At 41.1% G+C, this 14,417-nt stretch overlaps 1 protein-coding gene across 1 annotated transcript in view; it reads left to right on the top strand.

Annotated features, from left to right (window-relative positions):
• The window catches only part of LOC114565246 (uncharacterized), a 37,257-nt gene extending 23,094 nt beyond the window's left edge, over window positions 1–14,163 (top strand). The window contains exons 35-36 of the mRNA XM_028593170.1: window positions 4,890–6,021; window positions 14,138–14,163. Coding sequence (XP_028448971.1) covers window positions 4,890–6,021; window positions 14,138–14,163 — 1,158 coding nt within the window. The remainder of the gene's footprint in view (window positions 1–4,889; window positions 6,022–14,137) is intronic.
• The last annotated feature ends 254 nt before the right edge of the window (window positions 14,164–14,417 follow it).

The raw sequence follows: 14,417 nt of genomic DNA on the forward strand, positions 1-14,417 counted from the left end.
AACGCCTCGGGATCCCCCAGTCGGAGCTGGTTAATGTTGCTCGGGAAAGGGAAGTTTGGGGTCCCCTGCTGGAGCTGCTTCCCCCGCGACCCGACACCGGATAAGCGGACGAAGGTGGATGGTTAGTTGTTGGCACTTGACCCTATACATGTTCATAGCAACAAAAATGACAAGGGGGGAATATAGTTAGAAAATATGTTTTATGATAATAAAGAGGTGTGGTTTACCTCATAGGGTGTGTATTTGTGTTATTACATTATCTCGGTCACATAACAGTGATATATAACCAAAAGGTGTATCCTGGAATTTAATCAAAACTTGAATTTATTTAAAAAAGTAATATATAAATAAATATTCTTTAATTTGACTGAAAGAGACAATTATATTGTTAGTCGCAATAATTTCTCAGACAATTAATTGTACAGCAAAATTTGCAATTGTTACAGCTCTAATTTATCCATAACAAACAAGCAAATGAATGTCCTCATTCATCCCGTAGGGAATGAGGAAAATAGGAAGTGTATCCAGTACGCCTCCCTTTGGAGCAGGAGTCTGTCCCTATTACCACCTCTCCGTGCCAACTTCAGTGTCTCACTGACCCTGTAATGTAGTTTCACTTGGCCTCATAAGTTTCTTAGTACACTTCAGCAGGAATAGGGCTTGGTTAACTTTACAGGAAGATAGTTAAGTTAGCTCGTAAATGATTTTTTATTTGACATCACAATAGGAATGGAATTTGATTGATTTTCAAGATAGTCAGCATGTGTCGGGTGTGACGATGGATGTGACAATGGATGTGACCATGGTCAACAGCTAATTAACCAAAGCAGCTGATACCAGTATGGAAATGATAGCTGCCTCTGCCTCTACATACGGGAAAAGAGACACAGTGACACAGCATGGCAACAGCATGTTGTGTTGCAGTGTCTTGGCTTGGATTTCCGGGATCTCAGTTTACACTATTTCCCAGATATTCTCAATATAATCTGGTCCCTTCTTAGAAAAAATACTTGTGATATAATCTGACATAAATTACCATTGATAGTAATGGAATAAGTCATCTTTGCAACTGCAGGGGTTTATTCTATGTCAAAATGCTTCTGTATGGTTGGCAGTGTTTTTTCCACCTATATTACAATATTAAAATGTAGATTATTTTATCCTCAGTTTGTTAAATTTAAAAACTGAATTGATGGAAAAAGACATAGATACTGTAGATATAATAGCAGGAAGTCATAAAAGTTAAGTTAAAATTACTGGAAAACTAGTGCAGTGCCTGTTGAAAATATGCCTGCTTGGAACAGGCTGATTACTAGGCCTGTGGTGTTGCTGCTTGTAGAATTTATCAAAACCAAAGTGTACCCCAAAATGACTTACAGAAGGACCCTGAACCCCTTAATATGCAACTCCACTGTATAGCCTACTATCTATTGACTTAGTGTAGGTTACTTCTACATCAGAGGAAGACATAGGCACCCACGGAAAATACAGAGCACCCACGTGTGCCGTAGGCTAAATTCATTTAAAATTAAACATTGCAATTGGTGCTAAGTGGAGCGTCTGTCATAGTGGCCCTCATTTATCATTCTTGCGTAGAAACGGGCGTATATGTTGGCGTAAGATTATGCTTACACTCCTTTCACCGCCTGATTTATGAAGCTGTGCGTACCTTTGAAATCCAGGTGTACGCAATACCTGCCCTTGATAAATGCCGCGGCTGAAAACGATCATCATTAGAATAACACGCCCCAATATATTCTGGGTTTTGAGGCCTCGCCCCTAAAAATCACAACATGGCGAGACGTAATCCGGCTGAGAAGCGGCACTTTTCAGAGGTGAAGATTGAAACCCTGATATCTCCGGTTCATTTGCATTAAAGTGTGTACTATTTGGCAGCCTGAAAACTGGTATTAAAGGCTGTAGAAAGAATGCGGAATGGAAGGAGATCACTGATGCGGTCAACAGTGTTGCCGTGGTAAATCGGACTCCAGCTGAAGTTTAGCCTATTTAATTTATACATCGACACATTTTTCTATAGTCCTAATAGTAATATATAGGCTTCTATTGCAATCTCTTAGCCCTACATATGTAGGTGTACTTATATTTAAATAAACACACGGTAGCGGAGTTTATGCAGTGTCTTTTATTTTACTCGTGTTTTTTTTTTCATGAGTTGGAACGAGGCAACAGCTGAAGGAGAGGGCTTCTCCTCCGCCCCCCCGTGCTGGACCCTGTCTCCTGACAGCAGAGGGGCTGGATAAACAAGCCAAAATAACTCGGTCAATGGCAGAAATAAATCATTCACTTGAAAGAGAAACAAAAACCTGAAGAATAAATAAAAAATGTTGTGCATCGTCATGTTTCCTGTATTGAATATCATTGCCAAACATAACACTATAGGCTATACCTTTTAAAAGCGAGGAATAATATCCTGTCTCCTTCGTATAGCCCCCAGTTGGGGCTGTTCTGGACACTGCTCTCCGGGCATCGGGTCATCTGGCTCCATCGCTACATTTATGGCACCGGGTTTTCCTGCGAGATGTTGTACAGAACCCCCCCAGGTTAAAACAATGTTGCATACCGGCGCATAGAGGTCTTCTTTTAGTTTGTCAGTGCGTTTTGTGGTGTTAGGAATTGTTTTTCTGCGCATTTCCGCACTAACTCAGAACGTGCGTACATGTACACCACCTCCTGAGCTGGCGTAGGATTTGAGCGTGCCGTACGCCAACGTCCATATTAATAAATCTCAAAGTCACCCTGGTTTTGGGTGTACGCCAGGTGTACGCTGGAAATTTGGTGTACGCACTTTTGATAAATGAGGGCCAGTGTGACTGGTTATGTCTGCTCCATATCCTATCCACCAGTGGATCTTTTTCACAACAGACATTTTGACTTCTCAAAAGCAAAAAGCACAGCTGAAATTGATAACCTTAACGATGGCTCAATTCCATCAAGTGTCACAGTGAGCTATTTCAGTGAGTCTGCATGCACAATACCAGGGCCTCTCCTAAGTGGAATGCAGCCATCATTAATGGTTTTGAATACACCTGTGCTTTTCCTTCTATGACACGTCAACATGTCTGCCGTGAAAAAGGTCTATCACAGCGTCTCTTGGATGAAAACGCTTCCATCACAGTGCGTGCATGTGCGTTCGGTAATCAGAGTGAGAATTAAATGGACAGATTTGTTATTAAAAAATCAAACCTAATGATGCAAGTGCATCAACGACATCCACCAACAGTGCAGAGAGTTCTTAATTTCCCACGAAGCTGATCGCGGTTGATACCCCAGAATCGTTTACTGTGCGCTGGATACAGAGCACCGCGAGCGGCCGGTCGTAGTACTCCGTCAGGTCAGCGGTTGTTGGTGGTCAGTTAAACTTCTCATCTCCAATCCTATCTGTAAGTGGCGCTGTCCTGAGTTGAAACTTTACGGCTTTATTATCAAGTTAATAGTGTGTTCGTGTCGGCCGCTGGCCGTTTCCTAAGGTTCTGAAATGCAAACATTTTTTGACTACTTTTTTTTTTTTTTTTTTTTTTTTTTTTTTAAAGGGCATGCGCCCGTGAGCACCCACGGAAAAACATAAATCGGTGCCTATGGAGGAAGACATTGTGCTTCTATATTTACCTGACAGAGAACATTGCAGAATCAGAATGTAATCACAAAATATCACAATTAAAATGTGGAGTAATCAGACATTAGCGTCATGGACTCATGGCAGTGCGCTACCCACTCTGCCTATTATGAGAGCTAAACAGCACATATCTGCGATCATCAACCACCAGAACCGGACTGTGTGTGTGTGTGTGTGTGTGTGTGTGTGTGTGTGTGTGTGCGCAGAGAGAGAGAGAGAGAGAGAGAGAGAGAGAGAGAGAGTTGTCTCGTGGCTTGACGCTTAACGGTAATGTAGGGGATTTGATTTGTGGGGGGGTATTTTGGCGACTTAATTAACCCGACCCAGGGTGAGTCTGAGGAAATCTGATGTAGGCTATCTGCCCGGTTCAGCTCGGAGATTTTCTTGCATTGCACAGCGCTCTGTAATCTCTATCTCTAAGATTAGGCTACGTTATGTTCTGCCAGTTCACAGCAATTTAATACAATAGCAGGAAAAGAGTCAGAGGCGCTGATGTGCAGGTTACCTTCCCCCCAAAAAACAGACACACAAACAGATACGTTTCACTTTATAAGATAGATAGCTTGCCTATAAGTGACATCACGCTCTGTCTGCACTTGCTGTAGCTGGTTGTGCTTTGCATGTGTGGGGATACTGAAACATCCTTAAATTCTGGAATTGTCGTTTGTTTATTCAAAGTCAAAGACAGTCCAAAGTAGTGCTACTTTTCACACATGTTAGCTGCCAAAGCTCCGCTGCACTCTCTCTCTTTCTCTGGTCCTGCTCACTGCTCACCCAGTGAGCACAGGGGGAGTGGCCAGCGGCTAGATCGGCAAAAGCCAATGTGTGCTTCTTTTACCTATATATTTAACGATGTCTTTTGCCGTTCTTATCCAAACAACGTCAAACTTGGCACTGCACTTACTCGTGCCCATAGCAAGACACCTGTCAAGTTTGAAATCCATCGGATTAACGGTTTGAGAGATATGTATGAGAGAGATTATAGATAGATGTTCAACCGGCATGTATAAATGCATTATATTATATATTAACAACGCGTTATGTAATAAAACGTTAAAATGTAATGAATTGCAGTGCAAGTCAGGCTACGGCGTAGGGCCTTTATCTACGTGAAGCTACGTGTACCTCCCGTGTAGATTTAACGCAGAACCATGAATCAGGACTTAGTAGTACCCCTACAAATGTATTTATTAATAAAAGATATCTCCTTTCTGACTGCTACCCTACTTTTTATTTGTCTCTGTGGCTCTTGTAGGCAGGTATGGACACCCTGCAGGAGTGGGACTTTGAGAAATACTCAAAGAGCGTCGCCAAAAAGGCTCTGAACCACAACCTCCGGCATGTGATGAAGGAGGGCGGCATGGCCGGAAAAGCCCTGTTGGTCAACACAAACAAACTGGTCAGCACTGTGCAGGTTTTAGGCGCTGCAGGCGGTGTTGCCAAAGCTGCCCAGGCCATCAGCATCACCACAGGGGTGATATCAGCGCTCTTCCTGGCTCTGGATATTTTCTTCCTCGCCAAAGACTCCCACAAACTCCGCAAGGGCGCCAAGACCAAGTTTGCCACCAAGATCAGGGAGGTGTGCAAAGAACTCCAGGATGGCCTCCTGGAGCTGAACAAGGTGAAGACGCAGCTGCAGAAGACCATGGACGGCATTGAGGTGGAGGAGGTGGAGGTGGAGGTGGAGGTGGAAGTGGAGGAGGAGGTGGAGGAGGAAGTCGACGACGATCCCAGGAAACTGGCTGAGCTGGAGCAGGAACTGGACCTACTGGAGGAGCAACTGGACAGGAAGGTTGAGGAAGAGCAGAAGAGTAAAGATATGGGGAAGGAACATTTGAAAAGTAAGAAGAAAAAGAAGGAGAAGAGCGTGAAGGAAAAAGAAGAGCAAGAGGAAAAGAAGGACCAAGAGGAGATGGCAGATAAGGTTGCTAAGACAGAGGGAAAGAAGAAAAGTAAGAAGGGAAAAGGTGAGGGAGAAAGCAAGATTGAGTCAAAATTAGAGAAGATTTCTGAAGAGGAAAAGGAGCAGAACAATGAGACTGTCAAAGAAGCCAAAGAGGATGTTTTAAAAGAACAATCTCAGACAGGAAAGAAGAAGGACAAAGAAACAGAGAACCGCAAGCAAGACCAGGCAAAAGAAGACAATTGCACAAATAAAAAGACAGACGAAAAGGAGAAAGAGAAAAAGAAAACTGGAAAAGAACTATGTCCTGTAACGGCGACAGGGAGAGAGGAGTGGGAAAGAGAGCGGGGGAGCTGCAGGGAGGAATCTGACTTAAAGAGGAGTCACCGCAGGAGAGGAACAGCTCGGCATGATGACCACAGGGAGAAGGGAGGGGAGGAACAGGAGAGCAGGAGCGAGAGGAGGAGGTTTGACAGAGCAGGGGGTGAGGAGGAGAGGGGGAAGAGGAAAGAGGGTGGAGAGAGGAGAGGAAGTGACAGAGGCAGAGAGCAGGAACACGGTCACAGAGGATCTGTACGTGGCTCCATGGCGCTGCTGGAAGATGGTCTGTATATTTAATTTTAATGAAGTTATTTGTGGCACTTTTATTTTTTGGGGCATTTTAGGCCTTTATTAGTCTACAGTACAGTCCAAAAGTTTTTGACGTTTTTTTATTTATTTTCATGACTATTTACATTGTAGATTCTCACTGAAGGCATCAAAACTATGAATGAACACATGGAATTATGTACTAAAAGTGTGAAATAACTGAAAACATGTCTTATATTTTAGATTCTTCAAAGTAGCCACCCTTTGCTTTTTTTATTAATAAGGGAAATAATTCCACTAATTAACCCTGACAAGGCACACCTGTGAAGTGAAAACCATTTCAGGTGACTACCTCATGAAGCTCATTGAGAGAACACCAAGGGTTTGCAGAGTTATCAAAAAAAGCAAAGGGTGGCTACTTTGAGGAATCTAAAATATAAGACATGTTTTCAGTTATTTCACACTTTTTTGCTAAGTACATAATTCCATATGTGTTCATTCATAGTTTTGATGCCTTCAGTGAGTCATGAAAATAAAGGAAATGCATTGAATGAGAAGGTGTGTCCAAACTTTTGGCCTGTACTGTATATCCATTATGTTAAACTTCTGGGATTGTTCAGGTGCCGCCGTAAATTCCGCCGGATGTTTTTCATTGCTCCTCAGATTTCTGCAGGATAAATCCAGACAGCTAGCTAGACTATCTGTCCAATCTGAGTTCCCAACTCACATACACACGTTCCACTCAAACTAGTTCCTTCCCAAAGCTATTTTGCAGAGGCGCCGTTGTTCCGTGCTGCGCTTATTGCCGACCCTGACGATTGTGATTGGTTTAAAGAAATGCCAATAAACCGGAGCATGTTTTTCTCCCATGCCAGAATGCTGTGTGGACTAGCCAGACCCTCCTCAGCAGCGCCGTGGAGGAAGGTCTGGCAATGCAAGACTAGGCCTTTATTTGACAGGACAGCTTAGAGAGAGTGGAAAGACATGCAGCAAAGGGCCACTGCGTTGAGGACTGAGCCTCTTTATATGGGGCTTCCCAGGCGCCCTTTGTGGCACTTTTAAACATTAATGTGATTCAGTCATCAAGTCAAATCTGATATGAGGAAGCCTGTCTTCATACTTTGGATTTCTATCTCTCCAGTTCACAGTGAATATAGCAGGATAACTTTAGGTCATTTATGTGTAAAATATCAGCCAGTTTCTACAAAGTTTAGAAGTTTAGACTGTGTTTTTCACAGAAACCTATGAGAAACATAGAGAATTAAATTAAAATGCAATCAAGTTACAGTTTTGAAATGGTTTCGACTTCCTAAAGATATGACAGAAAAATGTCGGCTAAAGGCTCCTGCACACTGCCTGCGTGGCGTGAGCGTGTCAGCTGCGCGGCGTGTGCATTTTTATTTTGGCTCCCATGTTAACAGGTTAGAGCTTGCACATTGCCTGCGTCACACGAACGTCTCAGGCCGCGCTGAAAACGTGTGCATGCTAGAAATAGGACCGACGCCTATTTTTCACAAATTTATACAAAAAGATGTATGTCATTTTGACACGAATACATTTAGTAAATTACATTTTTATGTTTGAAAGTCTCTAGGTGTGGATGAAGCATGAAGTTAATTTGATTCATTTAGCGGCTGGCTCTCTGCCTCGTAGTGTTACTACTCAACTGCTCGTTTTTCTGTCAGTTATTGTAAAACCTCAGCTCCGCGACTTGCCGGATTAAATATCAGCTAAAAATCAACTGTAAAGTAGCTACACCTTTTAAAGGATCCCTTGGTAAATCAGCCTCTGCCGGGTAGAAAGTGAAATTGTAGAAACACCAACATTTAGTGGCAAAATCCATTGTTATGTCTACAAAATTATTTTAGATATAGTATAAATTCAAGTCACCACTACCTCTGGTGATACACTGCACACTAGCGTGCAATGTATTACTTTGTATTATGGAGTCTGGAGATCCTTTTTTCTTGTTGAAGGGAAATCTATTGTTGGGACACGTTTGTTTCTACTGCTTCAACTGAATTTTATTAATGTTGATAGTGTTTGGATGCTTTCAACGGTATGTTCGAATTCTGCATTAGCAAAACACACAACAAAATTATAAAATGATAAATCTTTACCCGGACAAGTGACTTTTGTGCATGGACAAGTGAAACCTAAACGTACTTGTCCAAAGGACAAGTGCCTCAAAAAGTTAATGTCAAGCCCTGTTTGCTGTAATCAAATCAGTATATTTATGTTTATGGGAAACATACATGTGTACAGACAAGGCTAGCAGCAGACACATTTCTGGTGTGCAAAGATATAGAAAACACCACGCAGCCACCACGCAGCTGACACGCAACAGAAACGCCCCGCTTACGCCACGCAGGCAGTGTGCAGGAGGCCTAATTTATGCTGAAGCCTCACATTAGCTTCAGCCGTCTTCTAACTGTAAACAAACCGGGAACTATATTCTCAGACAGGCTTACTGCGAGCATTTCACTCCGCCCAAGTACTATATTCTTCCGCCTGAGAATATAGTTCCCGGTTTGTTTACAGTTAGAAGACGGCTGTGTCTCATGTTATGTTGTTTTTTGAACACGCTGTGACTCTATAAATCACAACATGTAAATAGGAACATGTTGGCGTTATTTTGTCACTTATTTGGAGCAGTAGGATTACTGGAACCATTCACCTGCATGTTCTGTGCTGGCCTGATGCCGCTGGAGCCGTCAAGACAGCCTTACAGCACGCACGGAGATGAGAAGGGTATGTATGGACTTGTCTAACTCTGGGGGTTACGGTGAATAAGCTAAATTCCCAATAAGTCGGCGTGTTCCTTTAATTAGGAATGATACCTGGTAATAGTGTTAACTGTTTGAGGTCCACTGCTCCTTGCCGAGTGAGCCTGAACAAGAGTAAAAAAAACTGGAACACAGCCGTTACAGTATGAGAACAAAGAAATAAAACAGAACTACTGGGCAAGGTGAATGGGTAGCAGCACAGGGAAACACAGTCAACATAATATAATCGTCAACATCAGCATCCATTATGTCACCAACACCCTTTGTCAACGTCTCTGACGTCCTCAACACAAAGTCAACAGACTAGAATATAAACAACCAAACCAAAGAAATAAAGTAGCCACCGAGTTCAAGTTTGGACAATCGGACCTGAGAGGAAATTATGTCAAATAGAGTGTAGAGGCTGCTAGTACTTTGTTCACTTTATTGATTCAATTCAATTCAATTCAATTCAATTTTATTTATAGTATCAAATCATAACATAGGTTATCTCGAGACACTTTACAGATAGAGTAGGTCTAGACCACACTCTGTAATTTACAAATCCCCAACAATTACAATAAGTCCCTCAAGAGCAAGCAGTGCGACAGTGGCGAGGAAAAACTCCCTCTTGGGAAGAAACCTCGGACAGACCCAGGCTCTTGGTAGGCGGTGTCTGACGAGCCGGTTGGGGGTGTGATGAACAGTGGCAATAGTAGTCACATTAATAATGGAACAGTGACTTCAATGGTAGTTGTAGTAGTTCATGTCATATCAGGGCGCTGCAGGGCGTTACAGGATGTAGCGTGGCCCAGCAGAGCATGGATGGATGTAGCGGGAAGCTGCAGGGTTCAGCAGGACGCAGCAGGGTTCTGCCGGAAGCAGCAGGGTTCAGCAGGAAGCAGCATGACATTGCTTATTATTAAATAGTGATGCTATTTTGCTTTTAAATCTTGAATTACACCTTTTTTGCTTTTATGCTCTTCACTTGTTCCTACAAAGAAGTAACTTGCCTCTGAAATGGATGACAAATCATGTCATTATGCAGTTAGGGAGGCGTGTTCAGAGCTTGTCATTAAGTTTTGTTTCCCGCAAAAACTCCCATTAAGTTACGTTTCCCACAAAAAAAGTCCCCGATTCTCGACTCTAATCTTAACAAAACAACTAAACTATGAAACTAAAATATAAAAAATAGTCCTGAAGGTCAGAGAAGTCAAGTTGTTGGTCTTGTTTGTTTTATGTTTTAAAACTATTACATGTTCATATAACTAAAAAAGTAAATTTAAAATCCAAAGAAAAGAACAGAAGCATAACAAAAAGAACAGGATCAACTTTTACTGTGTTCAAGGTCTGGCTCTATTTAACAAAGGTGGTGCTGATTCAATCTTATCTTCTTCTTCTATAATCTTTTCCTATTGTGTCATTTTACAGTGACATTAGTACTACAGACAACATGGACTATGGACTACAAACACTGCCCAGGAGTTACAGGGTTTTATGACACACAGAATGTGAATAGATACAGTATATAACAGTACATAGCTCTTACAGTGATCTTACAGTCTGTCTGTGAGTCTTGGTGACAGTAGTTTCAGTGTAGAATGAGGAAGATTGCAGCAGCTCATGTTGTGCCATCTTCTCAAAAACTGCCTATGTTGCATTGCATAAACTGTTTTTTAGAAATTGTTTGCATTTTCATATTTAGTGAGAAATTATTTTTAGACACTTTGACCTGTATGCCATCCTACATGATTTATGTGTCAAATCATGCGTAACCTTTTGTAGATTGTAATGACTTATTACTGTTAATGAATGATGACTGACTGTTACACTACTTGGAATGTTGAGTTCTTGTACTTTACTTAAGTATTTCCATTTCATGCTACTTTCTACTTCCACTCTACTACATCTTGTAAACCAATATTGTACTTTTTACTCCTCTACATTTGTTTCCCATGCAACACTGGTTACTTTACGGATTGAAATTGTAAATACAAAATATTAATCATCTAATAAATTCTGGCAGTATATCAATTAATTCGCCCCAGCTTTACCAGCTGCAACATGGGTGATGCTTACACATTAATGCATCAAGAATTATTATCCAGTGATATTATATATACATTATTCTAACATGGGCCATTCTGTATAACGACTACTTTTACTTTTGGTGCTTTAAGTATATTTTGAGGCCAATACATTTGTACTTTTACTTAAGTAAGTAAAAAATTGGAGTACTTAGCATGTGTGTTAGCATGCTAACATTTACTAAGAAGTGCTTAACACAAACACGTAGAATGTCAGTGGTTTTAATCATTTGAGTTTTATGATAAGTTAAAGTCTATGGAGGCCCATTGATTTATAGCAGATGGTATTTATAGCACTGCACACATATTCAGTTCAAACTCCATTCAAATTACACAATGCTCTGTATTACACACAGATCATGTGTGATTCACTCCCATCACACCTTTAACTCAGCATCACTGTGTACGTCACACAGTTTCTTCAAAGGCTTCTCTAGTTGAGATATTGATACTCTGCACTCTTTCGCCTACTTTGTATTGTTCTGTCTCTCTTTACTTTGCATAAACTGGCAGGGTTTACGTAAGGTGTGGATTTGGTCAAACAGGCCCAACCTACTGAACAAACTCAAAGTTCCCAGAGAGCTGATAAATGTGAAGATATCAAACTAGTTCCCAGAGAGCTGATAAATGTGATATCAAACTAGTTCTCAGAAAGCTGATGATTCAGGAACTCATCAAGCCAATAATACATGGCGAAACAATTAGCCTTCATGACTTTCCAGTTCATAAGGATTAAGCGTAAGTAAGTGTTGAAATAGACTTGATGAGTAGTTGCACAACAGAGCTGTATCATGTAAACAAATGGATTAGCTGTCAGGTGAGAAGGCAAGTCTGTAAAAAGTAGAAACAGTGGCACAGCAGCACAAATAGCCTCCAGATGGGCCTCAAATCAATGCAACCGACTTGTTTTAGAACACTAATTTATGAAGTTATTCATGAACAAGTGCAACTGTCACACATGGACCAATATGTGAGCAATAACAAAGCACAAATGTGATCAGCTTTTCAATGTGCTTGCACTTTGATAAGTACATTTTAAGGTGACTAATTTCTTTTTTTCTTTTTTTTTTGCAACATATTTTATTGAGATCAGAATCAAGTTTTGAAACTAAACATTTTGTACAGTTTGGATTTTAAACCGAAAAATACACAGAAGACAAAATTACAGAGCACATCAAAGGCAAGGAAAAAGAAACAAAGAGTATATAAATAAAATAAGGCACACCACTCATCCACCCCACCCCTGACTTTATTGGGCTAAAAATGACTTAGCCTTCGGTTAACCTGTTCTGGCCCAATCAGAGGGAGCTCTAATGTTTGGGTCCATTTTAAAAATGGACCCAATGGTCTTCTTCTTCTTCTTCTAATCCTAACCCAAAAGCTAGTAAAAGTCTAAAGGTTCAGTCAGTCAAATATGAACAACTGTAGGCGAGTTACTGTCTGTTATTGTAGGTTGCTGTTACTCATAATAGTCCTAACAAAAGCTATGTTTGTCATTTACTTGAGTAATTTTTAACACGAGCAGGTAAAAATCGGAACTTTAGTACAGTACTTCATCTTCTCCTCCATGCTGCTACACTCTTTTCATTGTATACTATCAGGTGATACTAAGTACACTGTATTGTAAAGGCACACACTGTGCCCATCATTTTTAAACCTGTCAGCTGCTCACTAGTACACTGAGGAGCTGAAATTTAGTTTCAGGAGAAACAAAAGCTGGTTCTACGTCTTCATATTACCACCATTTTTAAGGGTAACTTAACCTGATGTCACAAAAGCAGTGTCCCTTTTGTTTGTAAAGGAATTGCGCAGGGGTACATCCTGCTCTATAGAGCCGGTAACAACAACAGAAATGTGATCAGTCTTGGTCTCAGAAATAGTTAAGAGTCCATAGTGGGTTAAGTAGTTTCAGAGGGGGCGCCCGGTTGGCTCCTTTGGGAGAGCGCGCCCACATGTATAGGTGTATTTTCCTCAATGCAGAGGCTTAGGGTTCGAATCCGACCTGCGGCACTTTCCTGCACATTCTTCCCCCTCTGTCTCACCTAGGCTGTCCTATCAATTAAAGGTGGAAATTATCCCCAAAAAAATCTTTATGTATAGTTTCAGAGGCTTCTCAGCTTTGACAGGAGTATAATACAGGGGAAAATGCCCCATCCTGGTCAGTTCTGGTGTATTAAAGGTCTGATCTATTGGGGTGACCACAGCTCAACCTGAAGAGTGTGGGTCCCATGTAGGCTGAGTCCTTGGCAGCGGCCCTTTGCAGCGTGTCCTTACATGCCCCCCTCTCTCTCCCTTTTCATGTCTCCAAGCCTGTCCTGTCAATTACAGATCATAAAAGCCCCAAATAATAATCAAATTTTTTTTTTCTAAAAAGTCTAATCTATTATCTTTACATAGATAATACATTGACTTAATTTCTTCAGCTCCAAACTATCAAATGGCCTCGTCACACTTATTCTGGCACTGTCCAGTATGGAGTCATTTCTGGAGTGACATATTACAGTTTTTTTCAATTGCTTAAACACCATTTTGAAAACAGGGACCGTTTTTTCAGAACACGACACACAATTAGCCCAACCACACACCCAATCAGCAGAAGACCTCAGACCCTGATGCAAAATGAAACACTCTTGCAAAAACTAAACACTAATTTATAAAAAAAAACATATTTTGTTACCCTATGAAACACACACGTTCCATATGACTTAATTCAGTTTGAACCAGTTACACACTGCTGTTGCTAACCTAAAACACTTTTAGCAATTCTACTTCTCAGTGATTAGAGTACTGTAAATGAAGTACACAGAGAAAGTGCAAATATACAATAAGTTCACCAAACGCTACACAAGACCAATGCTGCAGACTGAAAATATAATTTATTTCTCTCCATATATCCAAATCAGTCAACATGGAGAATACCAAAAAACATGTCCCAGTTTTCATACAGCTACTACAGTAGTGTGCATAACACTGTTAGCTCAGCAAACAGCGGACAGACATAAAATATTGTATCCAGTACAGGTTACAATTACAGTAAAAAAAAAGAACAGTACAGAACATACTAGACTTACCTGCTGCATTTTTATTGTGCTTAAACCTGATTGGTGTGTCTACAATTAAGCCATCATGTGTTTGTGCACCTTATGGCTGTGTTCCACAGGTCGGCTCATAGGTGAGGTCATTTGACAGTCAGTGCTTTGGAATTGCAAGGAAGTGACATCATGATATCATTCTGTGTCTAATGTATACAAGTGTGTTCAGTGTTTGTGAGGCTGACATTGTGCTTATGGTGGTGCACATTGATTTCAGTGTGTAAGCAGTCGGCAAAAATTGTAAACCTATTTCAAGTGAAATGAATATTAAACCCGTAGGCGTAATTTACAGGGGAGGATGGTGGGGTTCCAACCACTGGCCAATAATCAAAACTGGCCAGTGTAACC

This window comes from Perca flavescens, chromosome 12, assembly GCF_004354835.1.
Source record: "Perca flavescens isolate YP-PL-M2 chromosome 12, PFLA_1.0, whole genome shotgun sequence".
NCBI classification, from domain to species: Eukaryota; Metazoa; Chordata; class Actinopteri; order Perciformes; family Percidae; genus Perca; species Perca flavescens.